The sequence below is a fragment of the Anas acuta genome, chromosome 6 (genome assembly GCF_963932015.1).
Source record: "Anas acuta chromosome 6, bAnaAcu1.1, whole genome shotgun sequence".
NCBI lineage: Eukaryota > Metazoa > Chordata > Aves > Anseriformes > Anatidae > Anas > Anas acuta.
In genome coordinates, this window is record NC_088984.1 from 11,276,906 (window position 1) to 11,292,552 (window position 15,647).

The 15,647-nt window shown below is 38.5% G+C and overlaps 1 protein-coding gene across 6 annotated transcripts in view; it reads left to right on the top strand.

Annotated features, from left to right (window-relative positions):
- THSD7B (thrombospondin type 1 domain containing 7B) overlaps positions 1 to 15,647 on the top strand; it is a 321,145-nt gene that overhangs the window by 210,211 nt on the left and 95,287 nt on the right. For all 6 annotated transcript variants that reach the window (XM_068687381.1, XM_068687382.1, XM_068687384.1 and 3 more), the window contains exon 14: positions 12,419 to 12,613. In XM_068687381.1, coding sequence (XP_068543482.1) covers positions 12,419 to 12,613 — 195 coding nt within the window. The remainder of the gene's footprint in view (positions 1 to 12,418; positions 12,614 to 15,647) is intronic.

Genomic DNA, 15,647 nt, shown 5'->3' on the forward strand with positions numbered 1-15,647 from the left:
CACAGGAGCTGCATTGGTTGACATTGCCTTTGATATATGTGAGCAAAAGTTTATAGTAATTTTTGCTGTTTCCATTCTAAAAGTTAATTAACTGATAAGATATAACCCTGGAGGTCTTCAAACAGGACAAGACAAAGGTTTAAAGAGAAATTGAGACAAAGGTCTGAAGCAATGAAGGATCTAGGAAAGGTAAAATATGGATACAGTATTTTAGAGAATCTCTCAGGCCTGTGTAGCCATGTAAATTTATTTGGCTGTGTTATATCAAACTTACTCATAGAAACAAGTTACTCTGAATTCTTGGTGTACTGTAAGTATTTACACTTCCATTAGAGCAACAGCTAAGAGTAGGTTTCCCAAATTTAGCACATTCAAATGGAAAGTTTTCTTTCCTTTGTGCTTCTGATGGAATTAAAGGCAGCTATTTACTATTACTTTGAAAGACACGCTTAAAATTTTCAAGTATCAGTTCTCTCTCCTGTAAAGGAAATGTGAAGTGAATCTTAATGGATTTTCAAAGAACTGAGTCATTTCTGCATTGAGTTTTATTTCTGAAATAACGTATTTTAAAATTAAAGGTAGTTACCATACCACTTTGGGAAATTTTGGAAGTTCCTCTGATTACATTTCCTTGGTTTTAAGAAAAATGATAATGCTGCGTATAATTGGCAATAGCCTTTGTTCCCTCTGCCCAGTCTTTGGTTTTGTCATCTGCAGAACAGCAAAGGAGGGTGCAAGGGTCAGACATTCCTCTATGCTTCATTTTGCTGAGGCAGCCTCAGCTTTGTATCAGCGATGGCTCCTTTGTGATTTCCTCCATGCCTGGCATGGACCTGCCTCTCTGGAGGTGGTCAGAGGTCTTGGTGCTGTACTTGACCACTGTGGCAGCCTCATACTTCGACCTTCATGGGAAGGGGAAGCTGGTGATACCTAATTGTGGCTCAGCCCCTTTCAAATGAGCTAGGAGAGGCACACTCAGGATTTATAGAAATAAGGATAAGAATATACCTGCAGAGCAGCTGTACTGTTTCTTCTTTACATTTTCATGGGTTACTGTTGTCCTGATGCTTTTTTTCTCTGTGAAAATATTTTTAAGAAGTCAGAGAAAGTAAATGTAAAACACTTTTGTAAAACTTTTGCTCCATGTTACTTTGCAAAGACAACATTCCCCTGCTTTAATCGCTCTTCACTTTAAGCATGATGTGTCCGATCTTGTTGTAATGACAGCTGGCAGGAACCTTTTGCATCAAGAAGGATTCACACACACAACAATTTCTTGGGATAAACTGCTCTGAGCTCCAGCAAAGATGAACAAAACTTCACAGGTGGAGAGGGAAATAGATGAAAATCAAGCTGTTGATTTATTGTGGCCAAGATTAAAATAGTTTGTCCTGGAAATACTATAATATAAGAAAAGTTATCATAGTATCACAGTCAGCAGTACCCTGAGGCTAGCTAGAATGAAGCATATGAAGACTATCTAAAAATACTAATAATCTTCCAGCAGGGTGGAAAGTATTGTTAGTTCTGATGCAATTTACTTTCTGTTGTGCTAATTTGCTTTTATTGCATTTGATTGTTTTTCAGTTAAACAAACCAGCAAATTATGGTTCCATTATTTATAATTATATGATCTGAACCACTGGTAAAGAAATCAGAAAAAGAGAACTTTTTGTGCAAAATATTGTATTTGTTATACACGAACAACCCTATAGTAATCAATCAGTATTTTGATTATGTATTTGCTTTAGAAACAAATGCTTGCAAATAAATGCTTCATTCACAGATATTAATAAGAAAGCGTAATAGGATCTGTTCCTTTCCTATTGAAATAAATGTGATTTTTGGTATTTTCATCAAGAATGCAATCTGCTTTATAATTCCCACACAGTTACAGCAATTTGGTACAAATTTAAGAAAAGTAACAGCAGCTAAATAAGAAATGTTTTTTCCTTTTTTCTGTCTGTAAGAAAGGAACAGAATGTCATCACAAGAAAAACATAACGTACTCTAGGATATCTCCCTTCACATCTTCTCTGTGATCTTCTCCCTTGTTTTGGGAAGAGTAAAAGAGGAAAGCAAATCATTTCTTTAGATCTGTTAGCTTCAAAAGAAGTGTAAAAAGGAATGGATTACCAGAGAGAATGATCTCAACAGCAAACATAAGAATTATAAAAATAATTACTCATCTTTTGTTAAAAGGCAAACCGATTGCAGCTCCTTTGCTCACATGAAAATAAGTTAATTTGATGTGACCCAGGGGAAATGCCAGTTCTTATATGTATGGGAATCAGAATCTTATGCACATTATATATAAAAACATCCTTTATCATCTTGGGCTGTTACTGATTCCTGTGACTTTTTTTTTTTTTTTTAATTTTATTCTTCACTAAAGAAAGAAAGTATGCCATGAGGTAGGATTTCTGTAAAACACTTTTTTTTTTTTTTCCTCCACATACTAAGAATGTTTAGGAAGAAGTATAAAAAGCTTTTCAGTGTGTATAATTTCCACATTATGTAGACATGTATAGTGCTCCCACACGTCAGCATGACTGCTCTTACTGGGATTCAAATCTGCATACTGGGTAAATCTGCTGAAAAGCCCCAAACTTTTGATTTATTTAAGGTTCTGTGTGGGGACCTTTCCGTCATTTCTTTCTTCTTCTTCCACCTTTAAGTACCAGCACCTTTACTGTACTTAGACAGTACTGATCATCCAATCTCAGGTACAGTATCTTTATTTTGGCAGTCAAGGTAGACAATACTGTAAGACAGCTGAAAGATCATTAATTTAGATCTCTTATAATGAGTGCGCATTTTTGTTAGCTTTGGTCAAAGTAGACTTAGTTGTTTATCAGTTTTAGACTGGAGGTGAATAGCCAGACTTCAGAACTCAAAGCATTTACCATTCTCATCTTATCTTTTTTTTTTTTCCCTATAGAAAAATGATGGGTAAAGTAGAAGGTTGTGTGCAAGGCCGTATGTGGAACGTGCAGTGGTACTTCAGGAAAATTTAACATCAGTTTCCTTGAATAGACTACAGAAAGTAATGAAGGGGTTTCCAAGTTTCCATGTTAGTCCCTTCCTAATTTGATAAAGATGGCAAGTCTGTATGCTGTAAAACGCCATGGTTGTCTGAATTCTGCAAAAGCAGAAAAGACCACTTTCTGGTCTTATTTTAAGTCTGTCCATATCTAAATATCTTTACTGAAGTGCAGTGGTACAAACAGCATTATGCAGGCACTACTGTCAGGGAGGAACTGATGATTTCAGACCAACCTACTTATCCTCCCTTAAATGTTACCCCTGTGGCCAAGTAGTGAGAAAATCTCAATAGGAATGAATACAACCCAATGGACAGTGGACTGCCGTATAACCCCTTTCTGCAATGAGAAGACCTTAGTAACTGCACATTAAATTCTGCTGTCTTTATCCGACCCATAAATGTGACACATCTCACAGGAGCAAGACCATGTCTGAGGGTTTTTCTGAGAAGGTGAGTGCCCTTGCCCATACTCCCTCTCTCTTTGAGAAGGAAGAAGTAGGCATTACATGAGCTTTCACCATGACACTTGTCCTTCCTTTCCTGATTCTTGTAACCTTGATTATCATGCTTTGCCCCATTGAAAATGAACAGTTTCTGAGCAGGACCCAGACCTTTATTTGTTCTTATGAAGCCTCCTGGATGTTTATTCACTGGTTAGTAACCATGAAATTAAGATTTTTTTTCTTCCCAATAAAATGCCTGTGAAGTTCAAAAGCATCTCTTTTGAGAAAAACATTTCAGAAAACATTCAAAGCATATGCATATATTCAGAAATCTTGTCACTTAAATGTAGGAAAATAATGGAAACAGTGGGGGGGGGTTGGTTCCCCCTGAGATTTAGGACTTTATTTAAGGTTTCACTTTTCTGAGTTTCTCCCCAAATCAGTTGGGTTAGGCAGAAAATAAAGTGCCTAGAGGGCAGATTTGTGTGGGGCTTGGAGCATGTCTGGTGGGATGGGATTTGGGCATTGGCAACAGAACTGGGGAGGAGGAGAACAGGCAGGTGTGAGCAGGAGGCATTAGGATGAGCTGGAGATTGCCGAAGGGATCATTAATCCTGTGTCCATGATAGTTTAGTTGCTGGTCTGCCAAGGTGACAGTAGGAAGTAGTTTGGAATGCCAAAATGAGAAGAGCCAAAGCTGAGGTGGAGCTGGGTAATGGGGAGCTGAAAAGGAAGGGTAGATTAAAATCTTAATGTGTTAACTTGGTCCATAATGTTTTAGATACAATGCTGGGGAGATGTAAATTTGTTGGTTTGTCAGTGTTAGGCTCTGCATTTAATATCTGTACGTCACTGTGAATGGACAGGTGGAGTAAAATGGCAGAGCAAGATTCCAGAGCAAGATTTTCACGTGTATTTTCCTAAACCAACGTAATATGACATTTTTCATGTCCAGTTATCTGCAAGATGATATCAGCAGATAGTTTTCTCAAAATAGTTTTCTGATAACAAAAAACTTTGAAACGCACATTTGGCTGGACAAGCTTACAGGGGCATTTTCCAAGACCTTCCTCCGCTTGGGTTTGTCTTGTGAGCTGGCTGTTGTGTTCAGCTCCCCACTGCTGCTGTGAAAGATACCCGTGAAGTGCTACTAAAAACTGGACCTGCCTAGATAAAACAAGTAGGATTAGATTTAAACCCATCCAGCTCTCACTAAAAGCACTGGCCACTGAATATATAACTGAGGCAGAGCTCTCCAAAGAAAGTCAGTGCTTTCAAAGTATTCAGCTAAGTGTTTTTCTGATTTGAGTTACTAGCAATACTGTAAATATTGTTTGTTTTCAATTTTCTCTCCCATTATTTGGCATATTTGATTCTCTGTATTTACTGTGCTCTCAATGTGTGTATATGTAACAGGCTGTCTTAGTTTTATTTTCAGGTTGTGCAAAAATAATTCATCTTACATATAACTTGATGATTGGTGCTACAAATAAATTGAACTTGAGTACTTCTAGTAATTGTGGACCACAGAAAGAGGAAAAAAAGAAATATATTTTTGTATTTTGCTATGTTCTCTGAAAGGAGCAGGAGCATAATTTATATCATTAATCATCTAATGTGCTTCTATTGATTTTTCTTTTTAATAGAAAATGAAAGTAAAAGCAATTCAAAACCTGTAATAAAGTCAGAAAAAAAAAAAAGGGGAAATTGTGAAAGATTCCTTAGACTGATTGCATAATGTAGAAGTGCTCAGATTGAAGTTATTCACTGGACAAAGTGAATTTGAAACATTAAAAAATCATATTATTTTGTCTTTCTAGCCAGGCAATGTGTGAACCACTACAATAAGAAAACACTTGTATTAAAATGGAAATGGTGCTAGGCATTAATGTATCAATCCCCTGTTCTATAATTCCGCCTGTGAGTGGGAAGAGGAATGGGCCTCAGAGCAATATATTTCTCTCCTATTTTTCCTTAAACAGTGGGCAATCCTGGTTCAGAGATGAGGAAGAATTAAAATATCAAGTCACGTAGCTTAGCAAAATTGACATGTACAGCTCAATCCTTCCAGTGATTCAAATCATATATTCCCCACCAAATAATCAATAACCTCATCCATAAATATTGAAGGAAAAAAATGTACTCTAACAAGTTACTTTAAAATGGAACAGAAGTGAGTCCTGTTTCAGGCATTGCATTGCAGGGCTCCTCCTGCGCTGATTTTAGTGGTTTTAATATGCAGCCTTGGACACTTTTTAATCCCTTTCAGACAAACTGATCCGTTCTAATGCTTGCTCTGTGCTGTTAGCTGAAAGGCTCTCAGCCATGAAGAGCGGAAGGTATGGGATGTACGTGCACCCAGACCTTGTGTGCAGACCTGTTTGTCCCTTCCCCTTGGGTGAATGCCAATGACATTTGCTTTGGAGCTCCACAGCAGGCTCAGATGCATGCACTCAGGGCCAGCTTTCCCGGTGCCTGTGCAGCGGCTGGAGGTGACCCCCATTGGGCTGAGCCCCAGGGGGGTGTGGATGGATGGGCTGCCCCTCCTGAGGCTCCCGTACCTAGGCTAAAGTGTCTTCTGCCAACATACATGTCTTCCTGTGGGAACCCTGCAGAGAGAAACCAACCCAAAGAGCAGCTTCAACATGCACCTTTAACTTGAGGACCTTCAGTTTTACATGTTTTTTTTCCCCTCCTCTTCTGATTTTATCCCCAACAACCCGTTTTTCCCTGTTATAATCTCTTCTCCACATTAATGCTCTATACCAGGCTTTTCTTCCCTAACTCCCTTTCTATGCAAATCATTTCAGTTGCTTTTCTTTATCTTTTCAGTTGATATTTACCATCTTTATTGCTTCCCAACCTCATCTCAGGCCTCCCGTTTGTTTATAGTGCACACTGGTTGGGGTCTGTGTTTACCCAGAGCTCTGTTTATGCGGTGCCATTTGTTAGCCTTTTAGCACTACTGTCAATATCATTAATAATTATCAAAATAGGAAACTGGTGATCTCAAAGCCAGTTTCACTGCTGAATAACTAGTTCCAACTCTGCCTCTGTCATTTTTGCTAGATTTGTGCCTGAGATGTCCTTCCCAACATCATGTTTTTCTTTTTTACTGACCTTAAATGGTTTTGTTGTGGTTTCCTCCTATAAGTCCATGCTTCACGTCATTGCAGGGAGTGCTGCTGAATCCAAAGAGAGCGTTGCAGTGGTAAAGGTCTGTGTATGTTTATGTCCTTACAGGATCAAGGCCTTAGACTTAAACTTGAGTCTCAGTAGAGCTCTATATTACTTATTCTGTAATGTGTACAGTACTGCTTATTGTCTCCTTCTATAATTAGGGATTGTGTAATGTACCAAAAATAACATAAATGTTCCACCTGGGATTTTGGAGAAACTGCTTGTAACTATGAAGGAGCATCAATATCAAAAACAAATGAGATCATCATGATTTATTAGACTGTGGTTACAGCCAGCAAGTCCTCTCCCCTCCCCTCTTATCCTCTCCTCTCATTGCTGAAGTCCTTTTCACCTATCATTAATACGTGTAAGAAATAAGTTAACTAGTTACCGTAATGTTGAGGGGTAATGAGAATAACTATACAACACAAAATGAGAACTTTTCTGATCAAAGGGAAGGTAAACAGCCACATTAAAATAATTAATTTGACTTTATGTACTGGCTTTGATTTTTTCACAGGATCTTAGAAATTGAAGCCAGAGAAGATTATTACACCATTGTGTCTATACCTCTTGGAGGTTATAGTTCTTGTAAGCTTCATAGGTTATCCTCTTTATTACATTTTAGTCCAACCATCTGATTTACACTACTGCATAGCTTTGGTTTTAGTGTTTGGGCTGCACGAACCTTCCCGGAATTATCTGTCATTGTTTTCGGATGTTCTAATGACATTTAATTCCAAGTTTTGAAGCCACTAATGTAGGTGTCCCAAATTGAAGTGCCATGGTGCAACATAATTTTACTGGTTGGTACTTGGTATTCTCACTCCTCAGCTTTTTACTCGTAGGAAACTGTTGAAATGGTTTTTTAAAGGAGAATTGATTATAACTTTGGTAAATGAATATGATTACCAAGACTGTCTGTAATTGGATTTTTACTTAAGAGGAACAATATGTATGCTATCTTTCCTTATTGCTTGCAATGCTGTGCCTGTAACATTTCTTTCTCGATACACTCCCTTTTGCTGGGACCATCTGTGGAGTTGTAAGTCAGGTGAGTGCCTACTGAGAGCGCTTGAGTCCCCCTGGTTTGATGCTCGTGTGTTTCTTTGGTAGTAGTGTAATGTTCTCCAAAGAGGTAGACAGCATGTCTGCAATTTGTCAGCGTGCAAACATTTGGTTTCACTGTGTTCAAGTTTATAGAAGTAGTGCCATCTATTTGCTCTTAATTTAAGACAAACGTAGTTAAAGAATATAGCTTCCATATGCTGCTTTATGCCATATGCTAAGATGATGGCACACAAATGCACTGTTGTGAGTGTAAATACAGAAGAAGACAGAAATTGTCATACTGAATATCCCGCTAGCAGTCCTAGTTCAGTATCCTGATGGGGCCCTGTCCCATCAGAAGGGGAAATCTCTTCCCCGGCCCGTTCAGGTAGCACTTGCCTTATGCCCTGAAGCCAAGCAGTTGCATCTGCAGCTCTTCTCATCAGTCATATTGATCACTGGATTCAGCTGGCATCTTAATGCACATATCCACGTGGTGAGTTAAATTCCTGCTCTGCTGTGAAACCAGGCCTTGCCTCCTGCCCGGCTGGGCTACCAGCAAGGGGTCCTCTAGTCACACTTCTTCTTCATAAAAAGATATTTTCTCTTAGCATTTGAAACACGGTTATCTTCCAGTTCAGTTCATGATCTTGTTTTTATTGTTATGAGAGAAAGTATACTTTTTTGTGTGTGTGCCAGCCACTGTTTGATATTTATATTGGCAGAACTGCATTAAATTGTCATCCTGGAGCTTGGCCCCAAGTGTTTAATTCCAGTTCGGTGGTGTTTGCCGGCACTAATAAGAAATAGTGGGACTTCAAAGGGAAATCCTCTATTTCTCCTCCTCACAGGAATCAAGATTGCAGTTTGAAACCCTTTATCTGGCAGTGTCCTGTTATTAGCTGTTTCTATTCATATGTTTGTGTCCATTTTAAATGCTGCAGAGAAATCATGCACTATATCTAGAAGGGATTTGCAGTTACTATGTGATGCTTTTTACTCATTGCATAGGGCTGAAAATGGACTGTATTTGCCCTTCAGTGGTATCCCACTTAAAAAAAAAAATAAAATAAAAAAATTGAGATGTTGACAGAACAGAAATTGCTTTGCAGTGTGAGTTTGTTTAAAACTATTGTGACAGACCTGAGGATTATGAGGAAGTATTTTCTATGTAACAGAAAACACATTGAGCCAAACCAATCAGTGGTTTGAAAACACTGAGGATGAATAATTTTATTAACTTTCCTGAAGGTCCACTAAGAAGAAATTTGTCTCATTCTGCTTCCAGAAGTGCCTGTATTTGAAAATATTTTTCTCTTAAAAGACAGACCTAACCTAACTGGGAAATAAGTTTGCAGCAGGCACGAAGGAGGTGCCTGTTTCCTAAGCAAACCACTAGGATGAATCTGGCAGCTGTGCTGCTCCTAGCTGCTACTTCTGAATCAATTAAAATGCCCTAACAGGCATTTGTTTTATTATTTAATTTATTTTAGCAATTCACGCAGCTCACCTCAGACATAGCATATGTATATAGCAGAAGTCCTACTGGTTCTTGTGACTGACACACTGTGTTTTGCTCTTGTTTCCCATTGTTGCTGTCAATATCAGCCTCGGTCCTCTCTTCCTCGCTCATGCTTCGCCATGGTACATTTCAAGCTGCCTCTTATTAGACAAACCATTACTCTTTCTGCTTTTCAACTCCTTCTTTTCTCTATGCTTTTTTCCTTGTTGCTTCTTGTGTCAAAAATGTGATTACCTTCACTGATCTCTGAGAGTCTTCAGGGTCTCTTTTAAATCCTACTCTTATATTTTTTTGACAAGTTTTTACATGTGATGTAATCCCCCTCAAATCTGGTTGCTGATGTCTCTACCATATGTCTTCAAAATTACTACTGCATGCATGCAACACAGCATAATCCATATTACTTGTTGTTTTAATTTAACTTTCCTCTACCCATGTTTACTATTGCCATTAATTTCTTTATGCTCCATAATCTCTGTCAAATATTTGCCCTGACCTTACATATCCATTACTTTTAGCATCTAAATAGCCTCAGCAAACTCGGTGAGTTATTTGTATGCTTAAAATTAAGGGCATTTGTGCAGAAGATGTGGCCATTGGATAATAACTCATTGCAGCACGGAGCATCTGTTTTAACATTGATATTTAAAAGTTCCATCACTTGTGTCGCCATTAATAAATGTCAGGAGTGAATTGTGGTCTTCTGTCAGATAGTGGTAAACATTGCAATGGGATAGTTTATTATGCAATCGCATATATTGCTATCTGGGCCTGCAGCACAGGGTATTGCTCACTGCTTCCAGGCACAAGCTGTAGCAAGGCTGAGAAGCCCTTGCATACACTTGACCATCCTTCACGTAGACGAGTTTGTGTTGCTGAATCTTTGGTGTCCTTGGTGAAGGTAATGAGGCTACACAGACCTTGGGCATCAGAGTCTATTACTTGTTTAACCTTCCTAGAGAGGGCAATTACCCTGCTTTCCCATACAGAGTGGTGACCCCTTCCTCCTGCGTTCATTACTGAGAAGGGGAATGTCTCCACGTTTCTGACTGCCAGCATGGAGAGATGGCAAGGGTCAAAAGGATTGAAAGTGAGAGGCAAGGATCAGCAATTTAGAGGTGGCTATTAATATGCTGATTTACTGTCACTTGAGTCTAAGGAGACTTTTAACAATTGTTTGCCTTTTGCAAGTTCTTTACAATGCTGATTTTTTTCCTTGTATATCTATTAGCATTTTAATAAATTACTTTTTATTTCCAGGTGGTTGCTGACTCATCCCTTACTCCCATGCATTACTGTATTTAAAAAAATAAAATAAATCTTTGTGGATTCATTGCGAACTTGCACCCCACTAAATTCTTAAACTGTAAGAAGGCAACAAGTTATTTTCCCCTTTTTCTTCATGCACCCATAGTTACATTACGTGTTGACAGAAAAGAAACAAACAAAAAAAAGTATATTCTGCCTCAAAAATCTGAATTATTTAGGAATCTCCATAAAATAATAACACAGGTTGTTAAAGTTAAATAATAATATCTGGTTTAAATCATTTCATCTTCTGTAACTTTATGATACAATGTGAGGACTTGCCTGAAGTCAGAGAATCTAACATGACTAAACTCTTGGGGCCAAATTTAATTCCTAACTCTGTCCCTGGTTTTATTACTTAAATCAAGTCATGACCTATCTTTGGCTTGGTTAATGACAATGTGGGATATAAATAGCCTATAATCTTGGGGATTTTCTGAGAATTAATTATTATTAATGAAATGAAAGACTCCATGATGTGCAGACTATTTTTATTTATTATAATTACTTATTATTAATTCACTAAAACTTTAGGAAGTTTTATTGTAGGCTTCCTGTGGCTCAGATTTATACATTAATACTTCTGTCCTCCATCATGACTACTCAGTGCCATTACCCACCCTAAAAAATTCGTCATTACAGGCTAGCTCCAAAAAAGGATGGGGGTGTTGAAGGCAAAGGGAATTGGCTTAAAATGAAATATGGGGAAAATCAGTGCATCTCACTCATCGGCTGTGCTCTTGACAACCCCCATTTGACTCTTGCCTGACGCAAAGGCATCTAAGTCCAAATTCATAAGACCTCAGTCCTACCCCAGGCCTGCTCCTTCTCCTTCCTATTGCCGTGGTGCTGTTTTAGAGACCGGGTAAAGTTTTGGGCAGGGGACCATCACATTTTAATGTGACAGTGGCAGGTGTGAAGGCACTTCAGTTGGATGGAAGTTGTCAGAGTGATGCTGTCCTCACCTGAGACCCAGAGTAGCTGTTTTTATTTGCTTGTTTGTTTTCATGTTAGTGCATCCGTTCAATAGTGCTCTTATAGGAGGCTGTCAAGCTCTGTAAAAGCAGGCTGGCAGTAAAATGCAGTGGCTGCGTCCCCTTTCTATCATGGGATTACCGAGGAAGGGGAACACATAGGTCTCCTGCTTGCCAGGCTGCAGGCTGAGCGCTCTTCCACTTCCTCCTGAACATCTCCATCTACGCAAAAGAGATTCAAAGGCTTAAAGCCAGAGAGAGGGAGGGCCCAAGAGGAAGCACAATGTTTAGGGCACACAGTTTGAAGGGTGCTTACATCTTGCTGCAGGGAACGTTGAGCTTCATAAGCAGCATCTGCTGCTCAGACAGTCATTCCCTTCATCTGAAATACAGAAGAGAACAGTTTCAGAAAAAGAAACTTTCTTTTATCTATTTTCCTTTTTCTTTTCTTTTTTTTTGTTTTTGTTCTTTCTTTTCACGCTTCAAAACAGTTTCAGTTCTGTGGGCGATGTGTGCATCACAGCTCGGGAATCCTGGCCTCGACCAAACATGCTTTATGGCACATAGCTGCAGTATTATGTCTCTTCTCCTTTGGTTGTACAATGTATCATTGGTTGAACCGTTGCTCCAGCACTTAAAATGACTGCCTCCTTGAGAATATTGAATTTATATCATCATTTAGATAACAAACCACTCAAATAAGAATGTGTCTTTATGGTTTTGTGAAGCTCTCAGAACATGTTTGAGTGATGCATGAATAATGACCTAAAAATAAATCAGCTTTATACTATTAACCCAGAGGTGTGAATCTCCCATGGAACAGAAGCATAGGCTAAATACAGTGTAAAACAATTCATACAACAATATAAAGATATTCTGTCCCTTTACTCTTCAGCTGTTACGTGCCTGTCAGAGACCAACGAATCTGCCGATGTCACTGAATGCATGAGGTGGGCAGGACCTATGCCACCTCTGGTGCAGGAGTGTCTCGTTCCCTGCAAGGATGACTGCACATTTACCCCTTGGTCTAAATTTACAGCATGCTCATTTGACTGTGAATCAACCAAAACCAGGAGACGGTCACTCACAGGTATAATCTTTTATAATATTTATCTGGTGATGATGCTCTTGAATGATGTTTCTTGGATGTTGGTGAACTGACGTTGGGGTTTTGGAAAATTCCAGCTGGGATAGTGTACATCCCTAATTGATTTTTGGTCTGATACTGGTCATTGCCTGCTTTATGCATGTGCATTTCGGGATGACAATAGTGCAGAAAATGTCAGTGGTGGAAAGCCATTTTTAGACAGAAACCAAACAGTGACAATGCATTATGCAAGTTTACCTGACCTATTAGTCTGAGAAACATGCAGCAAACGTGCGTAGAAGTAGAAAAATAAATGCATTTCTCTGTTTAAGACTGTTGAAATCTGGATAAACTTTAAAGCTGGGAGTTCTGTTCTCAGCAGTATCCAGTAGCTCAACAGTGCAAATTAATACCACAAATGAAGAAAGAACGGTGCTGTTTAAACTGTTTTGCTTGATCTTTTATGTATGTTCATAAAGCATTCTAGTTCAAATGGTTTAATGAAACGTTCTCCCATACTTGCTGTTGTGGTGGTTTGTAATTATGTTGTTCAAATGCTGACCAAACTGGAAAGCTTTCAAACTGTGTGGAGCAACTTGGTTTACTGGGATTTGTTCATCCGTCCACACTGCGTGGGGACCCATCCTCCCTCCCACCCCCAAGTTACTTCAAGTCAAAATGAATTACACTGTTTTAGAGGGCTTACAATGAAATTGCTGTCGTTATCCTGAACATCCATGTCTTGTCATACTTTTGTTTTGTGTTTGAGAGCTATAGAGCAGCTGGCTTTAGCGTGCTCCCTTCCTGGAGTTGAGCTCCACTACCAGAGGTGAAACTTCAAAGACTTCTACTGTGGAGCAAAAATCCAACAAAGCCATGAAAATGTGTTCTGCTCTGATAATGCCTGGGAACTAAATTACAGCAAACTATGGCACCTACCACTGTTTCTTTCTTCTAGAATCACTTGTGCCATGATTTTTATTTTGTTATTCAGTTTGTTACTGCTGGAATGTTCCAAGTTTTTAGTAACTGACAATCACAGCATACAGACATAATGACATCAAAATGCCGTTCACGAGTATGGTTTGCTATGGAATACAGATTTCTCTTTTACGTAAAAATCATTATATAATGCTCTATTGTTTTTGTCAAAGACCATATTCTAAAATGTTCTCTGTATCAGTGCTTGTACGTTTAAAGAAGTAGAAATCCATATCAGAACAATATATGCTTGATCTAATAGAAATTGTGATACTGTAAGAAATAAGTAAATATTTATTCCAGGTAGTTTTAAATCAGAATTATCATTATGAATTTGTGTACGAGTTGCAAAAGAGTATGGTCCTACCTATCTCCTTTCTTGCTCCTTTATATATCAGACATTGATCCATTCAACCATGTAGACCAAAAATGGTTCTTGCAACCCAGGTTTTGATGGCTTATCTCCTCACCTATACTGCATTTCTCATGATCTGGCTCTCCCACAACACCTTGCTGGGTTCCCTTCTTCCCAATGGGAAGGATTTTTAAGCCTCAGCCCACTCCCTGCAAAAGCATCCTGAAAACAGTGGTGAAATGCAGCAGGTGTCCCAGGTGTGCTGGGCGGCACAAAGCCACAGGGAGCAGCCAGGGAAGGGCCAAATCAGAAATCGTCTCTGGTGTGACCACAGTTCAGAGAAGTCAGTGAGATCAGTGCTGACCTGTCTTAGAATAAAAGTCATGAAAATTGGTGCTGGCCTTAGTCATACAGCTGGGAGTCTTGGGAAAAATCTCATCCATATAAACTCAGTCCAAATATTTAAGGAAAGTGCTGTTTAGGGAGTTCTTCACAGCTTTTAAACAAGTCCTTTACCCATTTGTATTTCACCTTTTATGTGAGAGCGTGTGAGTTGTATCTCCTTGCTCATCATTGTATACGTCTATGCTCAAATGAATGCTTTGACTTCATTTTAAGGGTTCATTAACAATGTCTTATTGCGGGAATCTGCTAATTGTTTGCTAAGTATTTGCCTGCCTCCCACTCAGTTTCGGATAGTATTATTCATTATACTTTGTAAGTAATCATAGACTCTACATTCAAAATTAGTCATTACTTAAGAAGCAAAAGACTTATTACAAAGCATATCAAAATTCAAAGTCATTATAATGAAAATACATTTTTTAAAGCAAGTCTTCAATTAATTGTCAAATATTCAGTGTACCAGTGTACTACGGATATTACACATTTTATGTAGATAGGTATTTCCTTAATGTCATACAGTTTTTATGGATAGTATGTACTACCTATAATATTTAATGTATCTAGAGTTAGTCAGTGTTCAGAAGCTCAAAAAAAAAAAAGCCTTTTAATTGAAGTATTTGTGTCCTTGAAAATTTTGGTGATGGCACTTGTAATCATCATTTTTAAAGCAGTCTGTGAAGATGAGAAAAATATCAGCATCACTGATTCTAAAACTACTTCTTTGTGGTATGAATGCCACTTTTTACCTTTGATATAGGGCTTTAATAGCAGCTTTCTTAGAGGATTCCTACACAATGGATGGCAGGGAAAGATGGGAAAGATTTTGTGGGAGGGTGAGATTATTAACATCCTTACCTATATTTGATATGCTTCATATAGTGATGGCAAAACTTAGAAACCATGCAGACATGAGCAAGTCCCAGATTCCTATATTTACTAATACAATGCAAAATATCTGGCTCTACATTTATAAAGATATATATAAAAATATATATATATTGATGTTTGTGGCTTCCATCAGCTCATTGAACACAAAATGCTAGAAATTCCACTAGAAAATTCCCTATTTATTTAAAGCCTTTTAAGACTTTCCTTGAAGTATGTGGAGTTGCACCTCTTTTACCTTACCTGAATTTATACATAAATATTTGTTATGAGTGTTAGGGAGGATAATACGAATAACTTCAAGTTCCCTTACAGTCCTCCGGGGAAGCTCACTTTGTAAAAGCCAGCGTGGCGTGTCCCCTGTCTCCCAGGTGCCAGGCTCAGCTGATGAAGACTTTCCTGAGGCTGCAG